Source organism: Ailuropoda melanoleuca, chromosome 5 (assembly GCF_002007445.2).
Source record: "Ailuropoda melanoleuca isolate Jingjing chromosome 5, ASM200744v2, whole genome shotgun sequence".
In the NCBI taxonomy this organism is placed as follows: domain Eukaryota; kingdom Metazoa; phylum Chordata; class Mammalia; order Carnivora; family Ursidae; genus Ailuropoda; species Ailuropoda melanoleuca.
The window spans coordinates 41,211,597-41,237,248 of NC_048222.1; the positions used below are offsets into that span (position 1 = coordinate 41,211,597).

A 25,652-nucleotide genomic window follows, 5' to 3' on the forward strand; every position below is an offset into this window, starting at 1 on the left:
GTGAGCACATACATATAAACTTTCTTGCGCTAAACTCAACCTCAGTGAAATACACAAAGAAATATTACATATGTAATATCTCTTCTGTAACTAGATATTCAGGGTTTTTAAAATAAAGGTCCACTTCATGCTTTAGTGATGCTAAAATGCTAAAATTAAATGACATCTATTTATTTGGGGATAAAATATAGCTTAAGAAAGAATGATATGAAGCATTTTACTCATTACCTGATTCTACTGTTTCTAAAACACAAAAACAGTAAGATAGTAGAAAATGCTGTTGCATTAATTCTCTTGGTTACTACTATCTCAAACATTTTAAAAAGGGTATTTACATCTGGGGCTTTAGTGCTACAATTGGGCTGGGGTATAACCGTTTTGTTCTTTTTAAATTTTTATTTAAACTCTAGTTAATTAACATACAGTAAAATATTGGTTTCAGGAGTAAAATTTAGTGATTGATCACTTAGATATAACACCCTGTGATCAACGCAAGTGCTCTCCTTAATGTCCATCACCCATCTAGCCCACCCCCCACCCACTTCCCTCCAACAAACCTGTTTGCTCTCTAACGTTAAAAGAGTCTCTCATGGTTTGCTTCCATTTTCCCCCATCCCATGTGCTCATCCGTTGTGGTTTTTTTTTTTTTCCTTAAATTCCAGGAGTGAAATCACATGGTACTTGTCCATCTCTGACTGACATATTTCACTTAGCATAATATACTCTAGCTCCATCCATGTCATTGCAAATGGCAAGACTTTGTACTTTTTGATGGCTGCGTAATATTCCATTGTATATAGATACCACCTCTTCTTTCTTCATTCATCAGTCAATGGACACTTGAGCTCTTTCCATAGTTTGGCTATTGTTGATAATGCTGTTATAAAACCTCCGGGTGCTGAGGTAAAATTGTTTTTAACAGAACTTTGCTTTCAATGTCAAATCGACAATCGTTCAGGGTTTTTCTCTCCCATCAATATTTTGAAATCAAACTCTCTACCACACATACAGATTTAAAATGCAAAGACATTACCACTCAAAAAAATGTTTCTGTTTTTCTAGTTTTAGGATTAACCTGACCTATTAAGTTGACTACAGAAGATAGAAAGGAAACTAAAGACTTGCATTGCTCAAGAATATCTGGTTAGCCTCTTGCGTGACTACTGAAAAATAATCCATATTCCAAATGGATTAAATCAACAACTCTGTTGTAGAAAAAACTGAAACATAAGATAATACATTACAAAGTATTTGGAGGGAACACAAAGTGAACATACTACCTTACAGAGGACTCCATCAGCAGACTTCACTTGAAGTGCACCTGGCTGCAGGTAACCAGGTTAGTGAAGGACATCCTTTCTTCCAGGCTACCATTCAGTGTTAATTCAGAAACGTCTGTAACCAGACAGAGATCAGAACTGTTTACCAGGCTGCTAGACCTTCTACTATATACTGCTGAATTTTATAATAATCAAGAGGTAATCTGAATGACAAGTGTCTTCTACTTAGAATTTATGAGACAAAAACCAGTAGGGATGATTCCTTTAAATAGTAAACCCTTTGATGTACTGAAAACATGATTAAAGAAAATACAAAGCAGATTTTTTTTAAATTCTATATTTTTAAATTGGGAACCTACTGCTTTATCTTTGTGCCTCATCCACTATGGTTAAACGCTTTTTCCAATCTTAACATGTTTCAGAAAACAATTTCTACTTGGGATTTCTAATCTTAGGGCCAGACACATATGCATTTTTTCCTCTGCTAAAGACTGCTGTATTTAAGAAATAAATGGTACCATTAACATTTAGATGAAATTATGTCCCTGTTCTTATGGGTCAACATTTTGTTTCCACATTCTCACCATTCTCAACAATCATCTGTGGAGTGCCCAGTGGGTGAGCAGCACTCTCCCGGACACTGTTCTTCTCCCCGTTCACCCCAAATCATTATTCTCTTCCCCATGACACTTCTTCTCAATCTTCCTGCCTTTGATCTCAATGTTTTACTCAATAGTATCACAACATGAGACATCTTGAAAAGCTATTAGGTGACCTAAGCGCTCAGTCCAATGAGGCAGGAAGTCTAACCTCTGAAATGCACATGATGTTTGGCAAAAATAAATCATAACTGGGCTTTAATATCTACAATTGGGTCTTTGACTAGCCCATGATGCTTACAAGTGAGGGCCTCCTTCACCAGTGGGTCTTTGGGTTGGAAGTGACTGAATAATTTCTAGATGAACATAAGATGCGGAGAAGAGGTTATAAAGTTCTAGCCAAAATGGAGTATGAGTGCTTTTCCAAGCATGCAAAAATATACGATTTCATAAGAATTCCTATCTAAAAAAAAAAAATTCCTTATTTTCATAGATGGAGTCATTGGAATAATGCATCAATAAATTGTTTTAACTGTAACTAAAGTAACTTTCACTCTTATTTAAGTAATCTGCATCAAAGACTCTAGAAGGTATGTTTAATCTATTTCACTTATTCAGCATCATTGAAAAAAGGTGTTTAATCTTGCATGAATTTCCTCATAAAACAGGTTTAATCTTTATATAAGAAAACTTACTTTAAAACGGCATTTTCCAAAAATGTATCACATATGTTCATAGCTTTAAAACTTCATTTTTAATCATAAAATATAGGACTTTTAAAAAAACAAACCAAACTGAAACAACATATGTAGAGAAACAAAATGCTTAAACTGGTGGTTCTCAAACTAGTTACACGACGGAATCACCCGGACAATGCTGAAAATCACTGATGTCCAGGCATTACTAGCTCAGAGGTTCTGATTTACTTGGTCTTGGTATTAAGACTTTAAAAGCTCCCTCAATGATTTTAATGTTCACCCAAAGCCGAGAACAACCCCTGCCCCCATCATGCCACACCTCCAGGTTAAAAGTTCATCGCATCCTTCCAGATCTTTCCTCATGCTCCATTCTCCATATTTTTCCAGGCTTTTGCTACTGTAAACAATACCACAGTCATTCATAGGTCTTTTTCCGCATGTCTGGCTTTATGTATGGAATAAATCCCTACTAATCAAACTACTGGTCTACAAAATGTATTTTAAACTTTGGTGGGTATCGCTCTCCACGGATCTGTACAGTCTTACACCCCAACACACAGTGTGTGAGGCTGATCACTGGTTCACATCCTTGCCGGTACTGGGACGCCAAACTTTTTGGTCTTTGCTAATCTGACAGGTTAAGGATGGTATCTTTGGAATATAAAAGTGCATTTCTCTTACTATAGGTGGGGCTGAGCACCTTTTGTTTTGAAGATGACATCTGAATTTCCTTTTTGGTAAACTGTTCATGTTACTTGCCCATTTTTCTATTCGGTTATTAATATATTTTTCTTACTGATTTGAAAGTTCTTTTTATACTAGGCAACGTAGCCCCTTTTCTGAACATGAGCTGCAAATTTATTTTCCTAGTTCATTACTTGTTGTTTTGCCCCCGGTATTTTTTGTCATGCAGAAATTTTTCTAATTTTATATGGTTGATTTTCAAGCTTTATACCTTTCAGGTTTCATATCACACTTAGAAAAGACAGCATGATTTTAACTGATGGTTCTCGGGAAAATTTTTCAGTTTCTTTAGGACTTGGTCTCATTCAGCCATATGAACAGAGAAGTTCTCATTATGCTTGAAATCAAAAAACATTTCGGGGAGAAGAACAAACATTTTCTGGAAATAATTTTGCAAGGTACCAATCTCTAAAATAGAACTATTTGCATAGTTCTGCAGTTCAACATCCAGCAGTGGCTGACTATAGGCTTTTGAAATCTTTTCAGATTCTCTCTTAAAACTATCAAATTTGATTTTGGATAATCATCGCAATATCTGAAATGCAGCCATTTAAGGTCTATAAAACGAGAGGACAGCATCATGCACTCCTCACACACGAAGATAATAGTTTTGCAGGTGCTTGCTTAAGGAAAATACTTGGAGCCAACTTCTCACACCAGGGGCCCACACACATTCTCTGACTGACACGGACCATCTTTGATAGAACATTAGAAGTATCAACCCTCTTCCAGCCCCCTGGAGAAGACATTAGGGCAGAAATTTCATCACTGAAAGAGTACACAGAAGAATGACTTGGCATCCCAACCTTATAATCTATTTTCACACCTGTATCCCTATTGCTTGATCTCTTTGAACAAAAGTTCCTCTACCCAGGATAATGAGAAAAAGCACTCTTCCGGGGTTTTCTTCCAGAATAAATATGTTGTACACCTAGAGTTCAGGAAAATTACTTAAAACTGAACATGAGAGCTCTCATACTGTGCCAGTAAAGATTCAGTTTCTCTTCCATTGGAAGAATTCATCTGAATAGATGACAAACCATCTTTACCAGGTTTGTGGAAGCTCAGATGGTCTACAGGTGCACTGTCACTCAGCTGCCAAACTGTTTTCACCTTCTTCTGACCACCACTAATTTCCACTTTCCATTTCTGTGGCTTCTCACTAAGGAAAGAAAACACATCAAAGGGGGGAAAAAGCCCCAGTTATCTTATTTTCCTTCCTTCCTCCCTCCCTCCCTCCTTTCCTTCCTTCCATCCATCCTTCTATCCTTCCTCCTTCCCACACTCCCTCCCTGCCTCCCTTCCTCCCTTCCTTTCTTCCATACTCATTAGCGAAGTCCTAATGTGAGAGGCACAGGGGAAGAAGAGATGGACAGGCAGCAATTCTAAATTTTGGGTCTTGGTCAGAACTACCTACAAGACACTGACAACAGGCATTCATATCTAACAGGTGTCTAGAAACATGGCCTAAAGCTCAGGAGCTAGAGATATGAGCTACAAATCATCATTAGCACAGAGGAAGCGAGGCCTTCGGTATGAACACAATCATCCAGGGAAGACTGAAAGTAAGAAGAAAAGGAGGCAGAAGGTGGAGTTCTGGTGAAAACCCCCATGAGAAGCAGGCAGAGGAAGAACTTGAAGAGAGATCTACTCTCGGTCTTGGAGGTGGTGGGCCAGAAAGAAAAAATTAAAATTAAGACAGAAGCTATGTCACAGAAATGAAGCAAGGGGACAGGTCCAAGAAAGGAATAGTGTTAAATGCCAAACAGCCTTGTAAGTGCTTACTTATAAGGAGAAAGAATTAGTGGGCCAGCTAATGACACAAAGGACTAAAATACACTCTTTTACTGGAAAGTTGTCCACTGGATTTGGCAATTAGGAGGTCACTGGAGACCTCTGCCAGAGCAGTTTCAAGGAATGACAGGGTTTGGCTGAGAAGGAACCAAACTGAGGGAGGGTATAAACAGAGGGGCTTCAGTAGAAGAGAAATTTCAAGTACATTACATGCAGACAGAAGAGCCAGGGAGACCAGAACATCATTTGAGGCAACCTCAGAGTCCATGTGGATGGCCAATCTATCACCTTAGCCTCACAGTTCCCACACTTCCTCAATCCCAAACCCTCTCACTTCCACAGCCATACCCTTGACTTTGTCATCATTACCCCGATCACTTCCTTCCCAGTCTGTCATTTCCCTTCTGGTATATTTTCTGCCGTATACTGTGAAGGAATTACAGACTGAGAGAAAAATGAAAGACCAGAGGCCTATGGGTAGAAAGAGAAAAGACAAAAGAAAGGTCTGGGAGAAGAAAGAGGGGCAACTCCCATCAGATGACAAAGAACAGGATAGAGATGATTAAGGTTTCAGAGGTGGAGCAGCTCTTGGTCATGAGATCCCCAGTGAAAGGACACAGAAACTGCCCAGGAATGACAGCCAGGCTTAAAGTATAATTTTTTTTTTAAAGATTTTACTTATTTATTTGAGAGACAGAGAGAAAGAGTGCATGTGCATAAGTAGGGGGAGGGGCAGAAGAGGGAGAGGGAGAAGCAGACTCCCCACTGAACGGGGAACCAGACATGGGGCTCGATCTCAGAACCCTCAGAACATGACCCAAGCTAAAGGCAGACGGCCACCCAGGCACCCCCTCCTTAAAGTATAATTTAATTATTAAATTGCTGACCTTTGATATAAGCTTTTTACAGCAGTTGGTCTGACGGGCAGCTGAAAAACATGTTGCTCATCAAGAGGATTTTGCTTGTAATATTTTATGCAGGATCTAAAACAGACAAAAACCAACGACAATAACCTCTTTTGGGAAAAAATGTCCCTTGGAGATAAAGGCTTTCTGGTAATCTAAAGCTCATAAGGGAAACTTTCCATTCAGTACCACTAACCAAAACAACAACAAAAGAATAATTTCAGGGCCACCAAAGTAAACAAACAAAATAACGCATCCTCCCCCTGACAAAAAGTTAGGTCATTTTTGACTCTGAGAGGAAATCTCATTCAATTTTTTCCCCAATTTTTGAAAATCAATACAAGACATATTTCTCACAAATATAAAATAATTTGAGCCAAAGTAAAGGCATGAGTGGAGAGAAAGAGGTATCAGAAAAAGAAAATCAAAACAGAAGCAAGAGAGAGACGATACAGCCTCCATGGTTTTCAGACTCTGGGGAATTAAAGAGTTAATTCATTTATCTATTCATCTTTAATGAAAATAAATCTTAGATTCTGTAAACAACAATTTCAAACTCTTCTGCATACAACTGAGACAAATTCTGATTTCGGGAAAGGCTGTGGTACATTTCCTTCCATGGGGAAAAACCCAGCCCATCTATCGGATGGTTCACTCATTTCCAATTGAAGCTTCAAATACACCTAAGACACCAGCAACCCACGTAAAAGGATCGTGCCAAACTGTTTCTAGTCAAACTGATCAGCAGAATCTCTAAAATTACAGCAGTGCTGTTGACAGAGGTCTGGTAATAATAGTTGCTTCCATTCAATTACCATATGACGATCTAGCAATGATTAGTTTGGCCCCAATGTAGAAGGATAGAAAGAAAAGAGAAGAAACTAGTCATGAAGCACCTACTAGGTGTTGGGTACGTTATACACATGCCATCACTGAACCCCAACAACAAACACACAAGGCAGCAAAAGGAAACTTCCTCAGGAAGTTAGAAAGTGCTAGAGCCAAGTGTCGAACCTGAGCCCTGAATCCAAAGGCTTTCCCTTCCTCTGACAGGGACTGAAAACCATTCTGCTACTGTGAAGACAGGCTGTACAGATTCTAGCCTAACTGATAAGAAAATCCGCACACCCTGGGGCTCCAGCTATCTCACTAGAGAATACACGTTTATGTGATGGGAACAAGCCAGCAATACTCACTGTGTCAAAGCAAAGAGGAGCTCGTGTTGGGGCTTAATGAAAAGCATGCAACTGACTAAGATTTCTAGAATATGGTGGAGTTTTTGAACACGATACACCTGCTCCTGTTCGTCTACTGATGGAGTAATGAAATATTCCTGGAATGAAAAACAGTACAAGCAAAACAGGGAGTTAAAGAACAAGAACAATCCTTACAAAGAGTGCTATGCTTGCTAAACCTCAACTATGCTTGATTAACAGGGAAAAAAACTGGAGGCAGCCAGAGAGAATTTACCACCTTTCAATATTATTATTCTTTAGACCTAACTATATGTGAAGTTGTTACTGAGAATGTTCTCAGCGAACTGTTACATTCTCTGGTCAAAACAAATCCGAGAACTGCCTTACCAAGGAGGCCTGAGTGGGTAACTAATACCACCCACCAAGCTCTCCAGATGGCATGACTGGCAAACCCACAAGATAATTCTTAACTTCAATACCCTTGCCGGGCTGATGGAAGTGTCCACCCCTAAAAATAGGTAACAAGTACCAAGAAGTTAATCCAGTGTATTGATAAACTTCCACTCACATCTATTATTGCTAAATTGGTACAACCATTTTAAAAAAGAAACTTGGCAATGTATGTCAAGCTTCATAAAATGCTCAGACCTCATCCTACTTCTGAGAAGAGATCCTAAGGAAATACTGCATGGTAAATACGGCAGGTGGAATTCTATGATGGCCCCCAAGATTCCCATTGCCTAAAGTACACATCTTGTATAATCCTTTCCCCTTCAGTGAGGCTAGAACTTGTGAATATGATGGGATGTTACTTCCATGATAAGGTTACTAAATGAGTGACTTTGAGTTAATCAAAAGGGAGATTATCACCTGGTCATCATTATGACCTACCTAATCAGGTGAGCCTTTTAAGAGAAGGTGAAGCATTAGAGATGCTCTCCTGTTGGCTCTGAAGACAAACTGTCCACCATGTTGTGGAGAAGGCCACATGGAAATGACCCACAAGCAGCCCCTGAGACCTGAGACTGGCTCTGGACCACGAAATGGGAATCTTGGTCATTGGGACACAAGGAAATGATTTCGGCCAACAACAAATGAGGGAACTAAGAGATCTTTCCCTAGTCAAGCAGATGGCTGACACCTTGATTTCAGCCTTGTGAAACCCTAAGCAGAGGACCCAGCTAAAATGTGTCCAATACCCAATCCCAGGAAATTGTGATGTAATACATCTGTGTTCATTTACGCTTCTAAGTTTGTATTCCAGGAGTCCCCCCTTTATCTAAGGTTTCACTTTCCACAGTTTCGGTCCTCCTGAAAGGTCAATAGTGGTCTAATGCTAGGTCACAGTGCCTACATCATTCACCTCATTCGATCTCATCGGCATTTTATCATCTCGCATCACAAGACCAGTGAGTACAGTAAGATATTTTGAGAAAGACAGAGACCACACCACATAACTTTTATTACAGTATATTATAATTGTTCTATTTTTAGTTATTGCCGTTAATTTCCGATTGTGCCTACACTTTAGGATAGGTAAGTGTGTATAGAAAAAGACACAGTATACACAGGATTCAGTGCTGCCCGTGGAAATCCCTCATGGATAGATGGCGACTACTGTAATTTGTCATGCAGTAACAGGGAATGAATACAGTAAGGAGAAAGCATCAGAATCATTTGAAATAGGAGAGGACTTGTTTTAAAAGACATATTCTTGAGCCCCACACTTACAGAGTCACTGGGGCCCAGGAATTAGCAATTCAATAAGACTTCAAGGAGTTTCTCCAAGTTTAAGGACTATTGTGTCAAAAGTTTGGAGTCAAACCATATTAAAATAAAAAACAGGCAAATGAAATGACTAGGGGGATTCATGAAAATAAAGAATACTTTATCTGTTATTTGCTTATCTACTTATCTATCTGTGTCCTAGGTCCTAGGACAGAGGCTAGCACAGAAGAGGTATTCAGTATCCGCAGGTAGAATGAGTAAAAGGAAAACCAAACTCACCAAATGATTCAAAGATGCAAGTTCCTGACCTACAAGAAAAAATACATAAATGCAAATAAGCTTTGGGTATTGTCTATTACTTGTTAAGGAACCTAAGTAAAATTTTTCAGAGTTCATATATAAAAGGGATGCTCAAGCCAAAGAGTTCCTCAGAAATGGCCAAATTTTCTGGCACGTCACACCATATATATTAATACTATTCTGTAACGATCACAGCTTGCCTCTAATAAAAACCACCAAGTGTTGGGTAGTAAGACAGCACCCCACAAAAAGGTTTTTTTATTTACTACACCAACCTTGTAGGATCTCAAAATGTTTGAACTCAAAACACAAGCAAACAAAAACTAGAGTTCTATTTAATCAAATATCTTTATCAAGAAGGAAACTAAGTGCCAGAGAACAGAAGTGCTGATCTCACAGGGACCAGGGCCAAAGACAGGGCTGTAAATGACTAGGGCCAAGTAGAAAGAGAACATCTGAGAATACCTATGACTGATGATTGTGAAGTGCATTTTAATTTTTTGAGCTGGGAAAGGGACTCACCTATGAAAAAACTGATATAGTCTTTCTTTAGTTTGTCCAGACCAATTTCCAAAAGCATCTTAACTGGAATAGTCCCACTGAGAGTGACTGTGTCCATGGTTCCATGATAAGACTGATGAATAAGCTTACTTAGTAAACTGTTACTCCCACTGTGGAGCTAGAAATTAAAAAAAAATATTATAAAGCCATAAATCAAAACATAAACAAATCCAATAAACAAAAGAGAGGCAAACTGTATTAGCTACAAGCTAAAAATGATAAGCATGCATTTTTAGTCTCCTGATACCATAAATTGTTTGAATAAAAAGCCCTAAGTTACAAACATGTCCATTCCTGAAGTGTCATTCCTATATGGTTTGCTTTACTCCAAAGCAACTATGAAGAGGTTCAATTTACCACCCCCAGATACAATTCCACCAAAGAGAAGACACAGTTGGTCCACTGAAGCTGTGGAACTAAGACTTCTTTTCTCCTAGCTGAGTAAGTGCTACTGGGCATCTTTCCCAACCCTGAACATCTTCCTCTGCACAGAACACCTGCTATTTCGGGACAACTCCCACCCTCGCTGGTCTGTGTGCGTCAGAAGGAGCCCCTTGGCTACAATATCTAACATACTAACTAGTTCATCTGCAAATCAAAAAGAGCTGTGAACTTACAGATCTAACACGTGTACCAATGTTAAACACTTCGTTTTAAAGATACCTGAAATACTGGACATTTTCTCACTAATGTCTGTTATCTCTAATCTCCAGCATAACTATCTTCGGCGTTTCCCTTGCTTTAATAAGAATGATTTCCGTGTTGTTTGCACTCATTGCACACGGCAGGGATATACTCACAAACGTCTCACAAACACAGAAAGTCATGTGAGAAAACCTCCGCAGCAGAGGTTCGAATGCCTCCAGTCGCCACCGCCCAGTCAGGGGCAGCGCTCACATGCCTTTGCTTTGCAATGGAGCTCGGTGCACACCCATGAAAGTTTCCAAGTTTTGGAGTTATGAATTGGCAGCTACCCTATTTCAAAGAATTCCTATGAAATGAGGAATCTTTTGGTTTCTAGTTTTTTTTTACTTAGCTTTTTTTTTTATTGTAAAAGCACAAGTTCACTGTGGAAAATCCATAAAGTGTAGAAATGTAGAATGCAGTTGGAAAAATTCATTTGTAACCCTAGCACCAGGGGCAATTGCTATAACGTTTTGGTATATTTATTTCCAGGTTTTTCACTCCAAAAGTTACTTTCTTTATGCAATAGTGTATAGTCCTTTCTTTTTACAGCAGGTTGTAAGCATTTCTCCACATCATCTGTCAGCATCATTTTAGCAATGATCACATATGCCATTATGTGGCCACATTATTATTTACTTAGTCCATTAACGGGAAATTTACATAATTTATAACTTTTTGCTACTATAAATGAGGCTGTGGTGACTATTCTAATACATAAAATCTTGATACATGTTCTCCTATGTATGAGCTTAGGGTGGATCCTAAGAAAAAAACTAATGATTCAAGGGGCATGTATGATACATTCTGAGGATCTCAATGCATTATCCAAAATTGCTTTATAGAGATTATCCCAATTTGTGCTCTCATCAGTAGTACATGAGAACGACAGTACTAGTATCTTACACATACTGAACACTTAATTATGAGCTGGGTGCTAGGTGCATTACATGAACTAATATATTTAACCCTAAAACAACACTGTGACATAGGTACTTTTCCTACCCCTACTGTACAGATGAGAAAGCTGGAGCACAGAGACGTAAAGAAACCTGCCCAAGTTTACACAGCTAAGAAAGTAGCAGGGCTGGATTCAAACTCAGGCAGTCTGTTCCAGGCTTATGACTTAACCTTCATGCTGTGCAGCTGAAACAGTGTTCTAACACACACTACTAAACCTACCCATGGCTGTATATCACCTCGCTGTAGACTTTGGATGATCAGTGTGAAACACTTCACCAAGTCTTGATATGAAATCACACCTTGGAAAACAAGTCAGTCCAACATTACTTTCATGGTATTTCTGCAGATCAAATACATTGTCAATCTTAAAGATACACAAATAAATAGAAGTATCTATACTTTATGGGTGAGGGAAGGGGCAAGAAATTAAAGGCAAAAAGAAAGATTTAACACATTTCTAAAGTAAGAGAGTAAAGTCACTGTCACAAAATAACACAGTGCAATATTAAGGAATATCTTTTCCTTTTTCTAATAATTATAATTCCACTAAGGTGGAAGTTTTGATTCATATAAATGTAACATAAAAGCCACCTACATCTTATACTCAAGGCAGGAGAAAAGAACAGACTCTATGAATTGTCTTATCTTAGTACAATTCTTGAGTAGTATGTGTCAATACATTATTAGAAATTTGAGAAGGGACGCCTAGGTGGCTCAGTTGGTTAAGGGTCTGCCTTCGGCTCAGGTCATGATCCCAGTAGTCTGGGATCGAGTCCGGCCATCGGGCTCCTTGCTCAGAGGGGAGCCTGCTTCTCTCTCTGCCTGCTGCACTCTCACTCTTGCTCTCTCTCTGACAAAAAAATAAATAAATCTTATTAAAAGAAAAAAGAATTTGAGAAAAACAGGAACGAGCCTTCCACACAAGACTAGTAGTACACTAGTCCTGTTTTATTTTCAAAGACTTAAAAGTAAATCTAACAAATGACAGAAAACATTTTATTTCATAATCATGACAGACACCTACTACCACTCATCTTGAACCACAGCTGCTCAGCAAAATCCAGATCCCCCCGTACTGTGAAGAGACACTCGACGGAGCGGTCAACCGCAGCACTGTCGTGCTTCACTGTCTGAAAAAGCAGCATCAGAGAATACTCAGTTTATTAAAAAAGAAAAGGAATAGTTTAAGGCCAGTGAGCTTTCAAATGCTGCTCTGAGAAAATGGGGATCCACAGATGGGAATGAATTTTCTACACCTTCATTCACTCATGAGGAGATATAAATCAAGTGACAGTGAAAAACAGGACCCCTAAAATTATCATAAAAGTATAATGCCTAAAAGCAAGCATTCAACTTTCCTTCGATGCAAAAATACTTAATTAAATGACATTTGTCTTCATTTTCCTATTTCATCAAATGACAACCTATTTAGCTTAATTTAATGATACCAGGAAAGGCATATTAACATACCATCTCATAGTATATTAGTATAATAATACCATCTTACAGCATATTGACAGAGTCATTTCTGCTTCTCTGCAGTTGATTAATTAGTAATACGTACATATTAGTTCTTAAGAAAAACGATCACCAGTGCTGACATTAAAGACCAACAAAAAACTACCCTCAAAATGCTGCCTTGGCTATACCAGATCCACTTGAAATGGTATGTCGTGAAAGAGAGCAGTACAACCAAATCTTAAAAGCTATTTCAGTGCATATATCTAACTGATAAGAATCGCTTACCTCTGCGTCTTTTTTTGTAGAATCACCAAATCCATCCAGCTTATTTAAGTCTAGAAAGGAGGAAAAGCTTCTTAACTCAGATTTTATTTTTCTGCTTTCTAAATTATTTCCATCCTAATCCTACTTTTGAATGGTAAATGAGGATATAAGTATAACCAGGGATTTTAGCAAATTACTTGACTCTCTACTGAGGGTATGATGCACACCCAGCAGGTAGGTAGGGGTTGGGGATGAACTGAGATACAGTGAAAGCCCCTGACACACAACGTTGGGCACATGGTAGGTGCTCAAAGCTTTCTGTTCCATCCCTCTTTTCCTACAATCTCATAGACAGCTGTGGTATATAAAATCTAAATTCAATATTAATTCTTAAAATTACTTAGACCTCTACTGTTAGTAATTCATCTGTCCCTCCAACAGACCTCACAGCTTTATAAATTTCCCAGCCAAAAAGAATACCAAGCCTAAAAAGACAACTTATTTTTAAGTTTAGAAAGTATAAATTGTCAACTAAGAAAAATCAACAATATACAGACAGTGAGTTAGGAAAACAAGGACCATTCAGAAATTCCTGCACAAGTTCAACAGCAGATTTTACTTCCAGAGGCTCGGGCCACTCGGTTACACCAGTCCGCAAACCAGTAACCAAAACCTAAGGGAGATTAAAAAGACAGAAATCCAAAATTTTTTTAGCAAAAAAACCATAGCTTAATCAGTAGGAATATATTTAATAATAATATTAGTCATTATAACATTTCTTGAACGTTTTAACCACATGCCAGGCACAGTTCTAAGTGTTTTATATGTAGTATAGTATTTAATCCTCACAAAAAACCCCATCAGGCAGAGATTACCATCATCCCCATTTCACTGAGGCCAAGAGAGGTGAAGTAACTTGCTCAAGGTCACACACTACTGATAGTGCCAAGACACACACCAGCAGTCTGGTACCAAAGATGGTGTTCTAAGGTGACACCATGTGCGTCAGTGCTACCAAGGATTCCAGGCTAACAAGCCTTCCCTGCAAATGCTTATAATTTTGGTTAAAAGGGACCGATAATCCAGGTGCAATAATCAGGGAACAAAAAAACGTGAAACTGAATGGAAGTTTATATAAACGTAATATAAATGCATATGTCTGTACATATAACATCTACACCAAAGGAAAGGGAGGCTGGAATGGCCAGGGGAACAATGTGGAATATCAGCTGCACTCAAATGTGGGAACCAGGGGCTGCCGGGCAAGGAAGGAGCAGGGAGTAAGATGAAGAGGGCTGGGCGAGGTCCAGCCATGGTGGAGAAATCACCTATAGAACAGTGGGAAATGAGATTAGAAGGAACAGGGGCTAGAAAGAAAAACAGATTTAAAACCCGAAAAAAATTTTTTTCATATGAAAGACAACAGCCAGTGTCGATTTTTTGGCAGGAAAATGACATGATCAAGTAGTTAAGAATTCATGTCAGAAACACCCAGGATGGATTCTAAGGAAAAGAGAAAGTATAATGTTTCTCAATACAGGTAATATCAATTTCACCCCCGGGGGGTCTTTGGAAAAATGTGCAGATAGCTATTGGTGTCACAATGACTGGGGGTACAAGGGCACTTTGAGCATTTAGTCTGGCAGGGGCCAAGGATGCTAAGCATCGTGCAATGTGTACAATGGTCCCAAAGCACAAATGGTTCTGCCTAAAACGCCCATAGTGTCCCTGTTGAAAAGCAATAAATGACCATTAGAGTGGTCTAGGAGGCAGGTGATAAGGGCTTTAACTAAGATGGGCAGTGTGAAAAAGCTTAAAGGAAAAAAAGAAGAGTGTATTAGAGAAAGAGAGAAGGAGAGAGGAAGGGAGATATGGAAAAAATAAAAGAAAAAGCGTAGCTATTAACAGAAATACCGGGGACTGAACTTGGGAGAGACTACAGCCAGGTGCACATCTAAGATTTTGTGAATTTGTAAGGAATCTAGTATGGAGAAGATCTCAAGTTTCATTTTGGAAATACTGTTTGAAGCAACAGCCCTCTACTCAACCGGGAGATAATTGGGTGGAAGTAGGAAGGAAGGGAAATGGAATCAGCTTGAAGAAGAGAGTCTGGAGTTCCTCAGAAAAACAAATCACTGAACGACAAGCTCTCTCTGCCAGAGTGTGGAGAGAGAAGGGCAGAGACATGAGGACAGAAGTGTGACGGAAGCCCACAGGAAGGGTCCTAAAAGAGGAGCTTTCCAGAAAGAAAAGAGAGAAAAAAGAAAACAAGTTTCATACAAACAGGGAAATAATAATCGGAGGTGAAAGTATTAGAAGCGCTTGGTACTGTGCTAGAGGCTGCGGGCACACAGAGTACCTGGCACTCAAGTCCAGGCGGGGAGACAGAGAAGCAGACCGACCACTGTGTTCACCACACAGAGCACAAGCAGCAGAAGCCGTTCTGGGGGATCAGGGCCGTCACCCCAGGTGACGATGTCACAGAGCTCATCCAGCATGGGGGGGGAAGGGCACACGAGGCAGCCCAAGACGCACGCATCACAAAGTGACAGCGTGACAGGACCGAGGTACGATAAGCAGGCCAGGGTTAGGGGTTCAGTGGGAACAGAAGTAGGGTGTGAGATGAAGTTAAAGAAATAAGTAGGAGCTAATAAAAGGTGTTCAAAGTCAGTAAGCCATCAGGGAAATGCAAATCAAAACCATGAGATACCACTTCATCCCCAATAGGATGGCGAAAATAATCAATAATAATCATAATAAAAAGACAATAGCAAGTGTTGGCGAGGATATGGAGAAACTGAAACACACTGCTTTAGGAATGTAAAATCGTACAGCCGCTTTGGAAAACAGTTACAGGTTGGCAGCTCCTCAAAAGCTTAAAGACAGAGTTATCACACTGACCCAGCAACTCCATCCAAAAGATGTGAAGACGTATGTCCCACAAAACTTGCACAAGACTGCTCACAGCAGCATTATTCATGAGAGTCAAAAAGTAGAAACAACAGAAACGTCCATCAGCTGATGAGTGGATGAACGAAATGTGGTAAAAGTACTACAAAAAGTAGGTTAGTGGCTGTGGGGCTGGTGGGGTGGGAGATGACTGCTAATGGGTACGGGGTTTCTTTTGATGAAAATGCTCTAAAATTATATATGGCCACAGGTGTACAACTCTGTAGGTATATGAAAAACTACTGAATTGTGCACTTGAAACAAGTGAATTTTATGGGATGTAATTTATATCTCAATAAAGCTGTTAAAAACAAACAATCCAGGGCAGTGACTGGATGTAAATGGCTCTCTACACCAGGCTAAGACATTGCAAATTTCTACTGCATTAAAATGAGGCACCCCCTTGAGATTCAATTTGTAGAACAGAGTAAAACTCACTGAGACATAAAATTCTTGAAACACGTATTCACTAATCTTCAACATGAATCAAAATCCCAGTTATTAATAAGCAGATTATATATGCATTTGGAATAAATTGGCAGCTGACCCACCTAAAAAGAGGGGAATCCATTGTATGAATAAAAACCAAATACTTCAGTACAAAGGTGGAAGTGTAGCTCTTAACTAACTAATGCTCCCTGTGATTAACTTGTATACTTGTAACCTTAGTATATTATACTTGTATACTTGTAACCTTAGTATATTATACTTGTATACTTGTAACCTTAGTATATTATACTTATATACTTGTATACTTGTAACCTTAGTATATTATACTTATATACTTGTATACTTGTAACCTTAGTATATTATACTTGTATACTTGTATACTTACAATCTTATAAACTTAGAAGATTATACTACCATGCAGTAAAATCACATTGCCCAAATTGCCGAGAGTATCTACTGAATACGTAACAATTGGAACAAATTTTGAACACAAAACCAAGTAACAATGATATCAGCAAACATTTTTATGAAAACATAAAATTTAATGCAAGTCACAAATTCCAGAAGGGTACTCACAAGGAGAAATTTCAGTTCTCTCTGAAGATGATTCAAAGGACCTCTGGGCTCTCCCGATTCCACTTTAATATTCTAAAAAGTTCCCAAAGTCAGTTTTCACTGGCAATCCCATCTTTGCATAATAATCACAGTTACTTGCATTTCAAACTCCCCACACGTTAAAAAACATATTTCATAAGGCACTAATGAACTGAATAAGTAGGGTAATACTGCATTTACAACATCACCCCCAGAGATGCCTCAGATCCTGTCCCTCCCAGGACGGTAACCTAAACTCATGCCACCAACCCTTTCTCTATACCGGATTGTGCTCATGTGGAACAACTGCTCTTCCCATACCCTCTCCTGCCCTTTCCTACTGAATTTCCAAAAGAAAGTGAGAGAAATGTAAATAAATACATCTTAAGACCCAATGACAAACTCAGCATTACCACATACCAAAAATAACCACCCCCTAATAAACACGCTCAGTAGACTCCTAGCTAAACCAACAATGTGCTGTCCTAGCCAGAGGTCAAAGTTTCAGGAATTTTCTAAAACCTTAAAAAAAAGGGGGGGGGGTAAAAGGAAAAAAAAGTAAATGCCATTGTATGTAAATTCCTATTGCAGGAAAAGAAAAGCATTAAGAATATAATTATCCATAATCCCAGCACCCTGAGGGAACCACTGTTGACACCATCCAGGCCTCTGTGTACACAATTTTCAAAAATATAGTTGAGGTCCTACTGTATAAAAAATTTTGTATATTTTCCTTTTGTTTGCTTAACAATAAGCATTTCTGGGGCGCCTGGATGGCACAGTGGTTAGGCGTCTGCCTTCGGCTCAGGGCGTGATCCTGGCGTTATGGGATCGAGCCCCACATCAGGCTCCTCTGCTGTGAGCCTGCTTCTTCCTCTCCCACTCCCCCTGCTTGTGTTCCCTCTCTCGCTGGCTGTCTCTATCTCTGTCGAATAAATAAATAAAATCTTTAAAAAAAAAAATAAGCATTTCTTACCATTAAAGACACTTTAAATCATGATATTTGAAGAATGTATAGTATTTCATAGGGAAATCTATGTTAAGCACTTCCCTATTGAACATTCAGGTTTGTTTTTAATATTTTGGAAACACAGTTATTATCACTGTGTGGAATATCTTTGCACATATATTTTTACTACCAATTCTGATTAACTTAAGACAGAGTCCTAGAAATGTAAATATACGGTGAAAAGCCTTAATAGTGTAATGGCTCTTGACGTGTTGCCAATATCTGCAATCTTTTAAGAACAGGAGAGATAAGTCTTTGATTTCACTTGGGTTCCAACTCACGAGAATTTATTAAGCGCTAGAAAATTCTTAAGTTACGTAATTGCCACTGTGGGCAACTGACAGATGAGGTCACCTGGCCAAACCTCCACTGGCTGCCCCAGTGAGACATCACGGGTAAGCTGGGCTTCTCAGAACTGTCCAGCAGGGCTGGGCCTGGGGCTGGAAGCATGAAGCACCAGCAACAAGCAAGTTAAAAGTAAATGCGCATTGAATAAACTCAACACAAAATAGGGTTCACACTCACCAGAGCTGCAGTTGAAGAAAGTGGAGGGGTTTGAAGAATCTCATCCACAGGACTCCAGGAAATATCCAAAGTGATTGTAGTTTGTGATGTAGGAAGTGTGTCATCCAAGGCTGTGGACTTAAAGAGCTCATACTGGGCAAAGCCCCTGGCTGTTACCTGAAAAGAGCACATCCGGCCACCATTAGCTGCACTGCACACAGCCAGAGGCCCATTACCAAAGCTACTTTGGTTCTTTTCCCAGCAGAAGAAAAAGCGCCACACTTTTATCCCAAATGGAAAAACAAGATAATTTTCTCATCACAAAGACTGGCTAAAAGGCAAGGCAGCATCTATTTTTAGTCATTAGCTGAAATGAAAATAAACACAAAGATTTTGATACAACCAAAAAAACCCATCTGGTCACATTAGGAGTGAAAAAACCACTAAACTAGGGAGGTAGGTCCATAACAGTCTGAAGAAACTAATGTGAGCAGAAGAGAGAAATACCTACAGTAGATAAGTGGTGTCTTTTCTTATGTGAACTTTTCAGGTCTTCAAGATTTACAGAGTAATTTTTATCAGCTGTAAGACATAAAAGAAAAAATAATTTTAAAGGTACAATTCAAAATTACACCATTAGAGTTGGAAAATGACAACCCCTCAAATTCTGAGGGCACCACAACAAATCCACTAGCTGGCTCTGCAGAAGCCTGGACTCGAGGTCAACTGATACGGCTCCAGCCTATGAACAAGCAAGGCTCTGCATCCCTTACCCGAGAGAATGAGCCCAAGACCCCTGTCAACTAGTTTCTACAGGCTCGTGGAGCATGCCCATAGCTCCTTCTCTTTGTCCTAAAATGGTGTCAGGGACTGAATCATGCCTTGTTCCAGTGTTAATCTCCACCCCAGAGTGAACACGGAATAGGTGTTACCTATGTTTGCTCAATGCGCATGCTCCACCCTTCCTAAAGCACAGTTGCAAGCTTCCCCCGCCCTTTTCATCAGTATGTATGCAATCTCAACCCCTCTGATCATAAAAAACTTGCTCTAACCTCAGTCGGGAAGACGGATTTGGGAATACTTCCCTGCCCTCTCCATGCGCTGCATTTCTGATAATACAACTTTCTCTGCTTCAAACCCAGTGACCCAGAGATTTGGTTTCCTGCACATTGGACACAAATCTGATTTGGGGATTTAATAAGAACGCCACTAACAAAAACAGAATTAAGCATCTACTATGAGATTGGAATTACACGGTCATTATATTCTACTTTTTTATCCTCCAATGAAAATTTCCAAAAACACACACATATAAACCAAATGAAACCCAAATAAAACTAACAAAGGCATAAACTCCTGTTCAGATTTTTGGAGACCTGTTTCTGGAATACCTCCTGTACGCTGCAAGGTACACAACAGAGTAGGTTCCACTGTGTGCACTTCCCTCTTCGCAATGTTTTCAGTGAAAACCACAACACAGTAACAACACCAATAAATAAATACACCCCGCCCCATAAAAGTAAGATGAATGAGCTCTCACCTTTACAACTGACTGTATATAAGACAATTCCTGTAATGCTGTTATTTGTGGTGACGAGCTCAGCTCCCAGCCAACAGGTCCCTTCAGGATCTGAACTGTCGCACCTTACCCACAGGGGAGGAAGGGCGACAACTGGATGATTAATCTTCAAGTGGGTCATATTAGGATTGTGAGCCATGGTGTAAAGTCCGATTAACTGCCTTGAAAACAAGAGTAAGAAGAATAAATTGTGAAGTAGAAAATGTCCATCAATCAAGTTTTCTTTTCCAAAGATATCGTGAAGGGTATCTACGATTCTGACACTGATCCTACTTCTGGTCACCAACTAACATTCTGCACCCAGCTCTAATGTGTGGGGGTTTTCCTCATACCGAGTAATTTTCTGACACCAGCTGGGTGTCCTACAATTCAACTCAATTCCGACACTATCCACCCAGAGACAGCAACAGATGCCACAGGTTAAGGGCTCAGTCGTACAAGCCTGCCCCCCACCCCTGCCGCCCACCTTTAGATGCCAAATGCAAGTCCAGGTTGCCACCTGTGCTTCTGACTGACCAGCTAGAGATCAGAGGTTCCAACAACCTCCTTCTTGGGTAGATTAATTTGCTAGAGCAACTCAGAACACAGAAAAACACTTTACTTACTAGATCACTGGTTTATTATAAAAGGGGTGTAACTCAGGAACAACCAGATGAAGAGATGCACAGAGCAAGGTATGGGGAAAGGGTGCGGAGTGCCCATGCCCTCTCTTAGTGAGCCACTCTCCCCAAAACACCACCTGTTCACCAACCCAGAGGCTCTCCAAACACTCTCCTTTTGGGTTTCTATGAAGCCTTAGTCACATAGGCATGAAATGATTAATCACTGGCCATTGGGGACTGAACTCAATTTCTAGCCCTTCTCCCCTCCCTGGAGGGAGGGGTAGGGCTGAGTGTTCTAACCCTCTAATCACAGAGTTAGTACCCTACCAGCCCCTCTCCGCAAGCCCCGCATTACCTAGGGGCTTTCCAAAAGCCACTTTTTTTTTCTTAAAGATTTATTTATTTAAGAGAGAGAGACAGAAAGTATGTGAGCAGGGGGAGGGGCAAAGGGAGAGGGAGACAGAGAAAGAATCCTCAAGCAGAGGCCCCGCTGAGCACAGAGCCTGACTCAGGGCTGGATCCCAGGACACTGAGACCATGACCTGAACCAAAAGTAAGAGCCAGCCACTCAACTGACTGAGCCACCCAGGTGCCCCCAAAGCCACCTCACTAAAATTAACAGAAGGCACCTTTCTCTCTCTCCTCACTGAGGAAATTCTAAGGGTTTTAGGAACTCTGTGCCAGGAACAGCAGACAAAGACCAAATATGTTTCTAATTATAAATCCCAATACCCCAGTATCCCAGAAACAAAAATCGGGAAACTGAGCCGCAAAATACATAAATATTTCACCCAGTGAAGAAGTGGGAGACGGGCACACCAGGCAGATGAAGACGCACGCCCCAGCAAGTGACAAGAATGTGGCCATCTACAAGCAGGGAGTCCAAAAAGGTGGGGGTAGAGGTTCAGTAGGAGGGAAAGTAGGCTGCGAGATGAAGCAAAAGAAAGAGGTAGGATATGTTAATTATACCTCAATAAAGTTGGGGCAAAAAAAAAAAAAAAAGGAGCCAATAAGCACATGAAAAGATGCTTGAGCTCATTAGTCACTGGAATACTTAGAGAAAACTGAGTAGTCTGTGAATGAGATAATAGTACCGTAACTGTTAAATTTCCAGATTTTGATCATTGTTCTGCGGTTATGTAAGAGAATATACTTGTTCTCAGAAAATCCACAGTGAAGTATTTAGAGGTAAAGGAGCACAGTATCTCCAATATTCTCTCAAGATTTCATTAAAAACCATGTGTGGGTGATAGGAGTATGTAAGGTGGCAGAGTGGGGAGGACTAGGAGGAGGAATGAGAGGGAGACTGACAAAGCAGACGCAGCAACATGTAAACGACTGGTGAATCAGGGTCAAGGGTATACAGAAATTCCTGTGCTATTCTTTCAACTTTTCTGTAAATTTGAAAGTGTATCAAAATTACAAGTTACCAAAAAATGTAACTTGAAATTTTTCAAAGAGATGAAAACTTAATTTATTGCCAACAGATGTTCAACAAAGGGATTTCTACGGGATTGTACTTCAGAAAGGAAATACAGTAATCCCAAAAGGAAGGTCCCAAATGCAAAGCAAGGCAATGATAAGCATACTGATAAATCCTAACAAACACTGGATGGAGAAAACACCACCAATAAATAATGTTTAAGCTGTCAGGGAGAAAAGAAAAAAGGCCAAACTCGACTTAAAATTAAGAAGCCATAAAACACTAATTTAACTACAGAAAGATGTTAAAAGCTTCTACCTAGCAAAACCAACAAAAACCATCAAGAAGGAAAGTCACTTTGTGAACATTATTATTATAGTCCTTATCGTCCAATGTAATATATGAGTATATCCTCCAGAACTGCTTGATGGCAAAAACTTTGGCTGTGGAGGTGAGCGGGCCAGCCGGGGAGAGCTGCCAGTGGCTACACAGCAGGCAGGCAGGAAGTGAAGCTGGCCAGGCAGACGGGGGCAGCAGGCTTTCTAACAGGGGCACTGCTGGCATTGGGGTGGGATAATTCCTCCTCGTGCGGGATAACCCAGGCCAATCGCTCCCCTCAGTCACTGTAACAACCAGAAAGCACCCCTGCATATTTCTAAATGCCCGCTGGCAATGGCTCCCCTGGTGGCAGAGCTCTGGACCGGACAGTGAAGGTTCCTATGTGTCATTCATAAGAAATTTGGACTGTATCATGATGCAACAAAAACCACCGAAGGATTTTTAAGCAAGGAGGCAACATGATCAGGCTTTCAGTGATTTATGAAGATCTCTGGCAGCAGCAAGGATGAAAGACTGGAGGGGAACCAAATACAAAGAGAACAATTGAGAAGCAAGAACCACCAGTATGGGGGGAGTGGAGAAAGGGACCTTGACATGGTCTTCTTGGTCATGCTTGGGACACCTATGGGATATTCAAGTAAAGCTATCCCCTGGAGATTTGGGTATCATGTCTAGGGAGCGGGGGAAGAAGGGAGGGAAGGACCTGGACTAGATACATATTTTCCCCCCAATGTTTGTAAGAACACCTTCATTTAAATCCTAGCCTCCAACCCTACTCCTAGCCCGATGCTAAGAAAAACTTACCTTGCTCTCCCAACTGGTAAAGCAAGTGGTCCAACATTCTCCCCAGTAGAGAAATCAGAAATAGCTGTTTCTTCACATTGTGGTTCTTCAACATGACTTGTTTCTTCCTTGTCCAAAGGCTTAAAAAATAATATTTTTATTTATTTATTTATTTTATTTACTTATTTTGGGGAGGAGGGGCACAGGGAGAGGGAGAGAGAGAATCTCAAGCAGACTTGTGCTGAGCATGGAGCCCAAGAGGGCTCGATCTCACGACCCCAAGCTCATGACCCAAGCCAAACCCAGGTGCCCCATTAACTCTGTTTTATAGATGGGAAAACTGAGGTAGCAAACAGCTTTTCATTTACTTGTCCAGAATCACAGCCGGTGAGTGGCAACTGCAAGATTTGAATCTAGACAGTCTAACTTCAAAACTCAGGATCTTCTCCATTAAGCTCTTTGGGCAGTAAATACTCCGCCTGCTTAATAGGTCTCAGACCCAGATATTTCCTCAACTTGAATTTATTTTGCCAGATCACAGATCTCAGTCCCTTCTAGGCCTGGCTTTTCAAAGAGTTCCTAGAACTAGTGGTACCCAAAATGTCATTTTTTTCTTCTGTTTAATACCCATCTACCTAAAATTCATGCTTTAAGCTCTACTGATCTTTGCAGATACAACAGCCATTTTGACTGCTCCTCATCCAAAAATGCCAGGGCCCCAATTCCAGGGACCTTCCCACAACGGCGAGCTGCGTCCTCACTAGGATGCTAACCCACATTTCCACATCCCCCTTGGGTCATTCTTTCTTTCTTTTTTTTTTTTTTTAAAGATTTTATTTATTTATTTGACAGAGAGACAGCCAGCGAGAGATGGAACACAAGCGGGGGAGTGGGAGAGGAAGAAGCAGGCTCCCTGTGGAGCAGGGAGCCCGATGCGGGGCTCGATCCTAGGACCCTGGGATTATGCCCTGAGCTGAAGGCAGACGCTTAACAACTGAGCCACCCAGGTGCCCCACCTTGGGTCATTCTTATCTTTTCCTAGGTGACTCATCTTCATCTGAACATCTTCATTTTTTCAACTTTTGCTCTACATACATTTTCCCTTCTCCCCACAACAAAGGTCTAAATTCAACCACATAACTCACCTATCATTATTTCCCAAGCATCTGTCCACTATAGATAAGCATTGTAATAACACCCTTTCATTAACATAAAAGACAAAGTTGCCCCCCTTCCTCAAAAAGAGCTTTTGTATGCATTAAAATGAAAAGCTCCCGTTCCTTCACCAGATAGCATGAGGGTCCTAAAACAAACAGAAGAGTTCCTTCTAAAAGTACCTCTACTTTCTCCCATTAGAGTCTGTTCCAATCTACTTCAGGAAACAATGTAGTCAAAGGAATGCGTTCTGGCCTCAAAGCAACTGTGTAATCTGACGGCATTACCACCACTCAGTAAAAATCACTATAATTGCTCTGCCAAAACACCATAATTAAAACACAAAGGCTTCAGGTTGGAATTATAGTGATGCAAAAGATAACAAGTTTTCTGTTACATTCCACAAACAAAAATTAAAGTAGAACTTCATGAGTCATAGCTGCTTATGCTGTGCTGTTCGATACAGCAGCCACTGGCCACACGTAGCTAGTGGGCACTGGAAATGGGGCCAGACCAGTGAAGAGATAAGTGTAAATACACACCAGATTTTGAAGATGCAATATGGGGGGAGAAAAACTTAAAATATCTCATTAATGATTTTTATATTAACTATGCATTGAAATGGTATTATCAGATATACGAGACTAAATAAAAAGCATTATTAAACCTAATTTCAAACAATCCCACTCTTCGGTATTTACTGTAAAGAAAAAACATACTCACGCAAAAAATCTATACAAAAATGATTACAGCAGCTCTATTCATGATCACTGAAGACAGAAAACAGCCCAAATGTCATTCGAAGGGTGACTAGATAAATAAACGGTGGTACGTTCATACCACAGAATCTACTCAGCAATTCCAAGAAATGAACCACTGATACACGTACAACGTGGATGAATCTCAAAGGGTATTACACAGAGTGAAAGAAGCCAGACTCAAAAGGTTACACACTATGATTCCATTCACGACACGCTTAAAAAGATAAAACTACACCAAGGGAGGAGAGATCAGTGTTTACCAGGGGGATTTTCAAGGGAGAGCATGAGGGAGTTGTTTCCTTTTTTTTTTTTTTTTTTTTTTTTTAA

General features: G+C 40.1%; 1 protein-coding gene across 1 annotated transcript in view; it reads right to left on the bottom strand.

Annotated features, from left to right (window-relative positions):
• The window catches only part of ZWILCH (zwilch kinetochore protein), a 34,601-nt gene that overhangs the window by 2,425 nt on the left and 6,524 nt on the right, over positions 1-25,652 (bottom strand). The window contains exons 4-18 of the mRNA XM_002914263.4: positions 23,431-23,549; positions 20,224-20,423; positions 19,195-19,265; positions 18,705-18,860; positions 17,153-17,224; positions 13,757-13,850; positions 13,199-13,248; positions 12,477-12,582; positions 11,672-11,751; positions 9,767-9,923; positions 9,224-9,252; positions 7,217-7,353; positions 6,003-6,098; positions 4,371-4,483; positions 1,281-1,395 (exon numbers count right to left, since the gene is read on the bottom strand). Of these exons, the coding sequence (XP_002914309.2) occupies positions 1,307-1,395; positions 4,371-4,483; positions 6,003-6,098; positions 7,217-7,353; positions 9,224-9,252; positions 9,767-9,923; positions 11,672-11,751; positions 12,477-12,582; positions 13,199-13,248; positions 13,757-13,850; positions 17,153-17,224; positions 18,705-18,860; positions 19,195-19,265; positions 20,224-20,423; positions 23,431-23,549 (1,569 nt within the window). The 3' untranslated portion in view covers positions 1,281-1,306. The remainder of the gene's footprint in view (positions 1-1,280; positions 1,396-4,370; positions 4,484-6,002; positions 6,099-7,216; positions 7,354-9,223; positions 9,253-9,766; positions 9,924-11,671; positions 11,752-12,476; positions 12,583-13,198; positions 13,249-13,756; positions 13,851-17,152; positions 17,225-18,704; positions 18,861-19,194; positions 19,266-20,223; positions 20,424-23,430; positions 23,550-25,652) is intronic.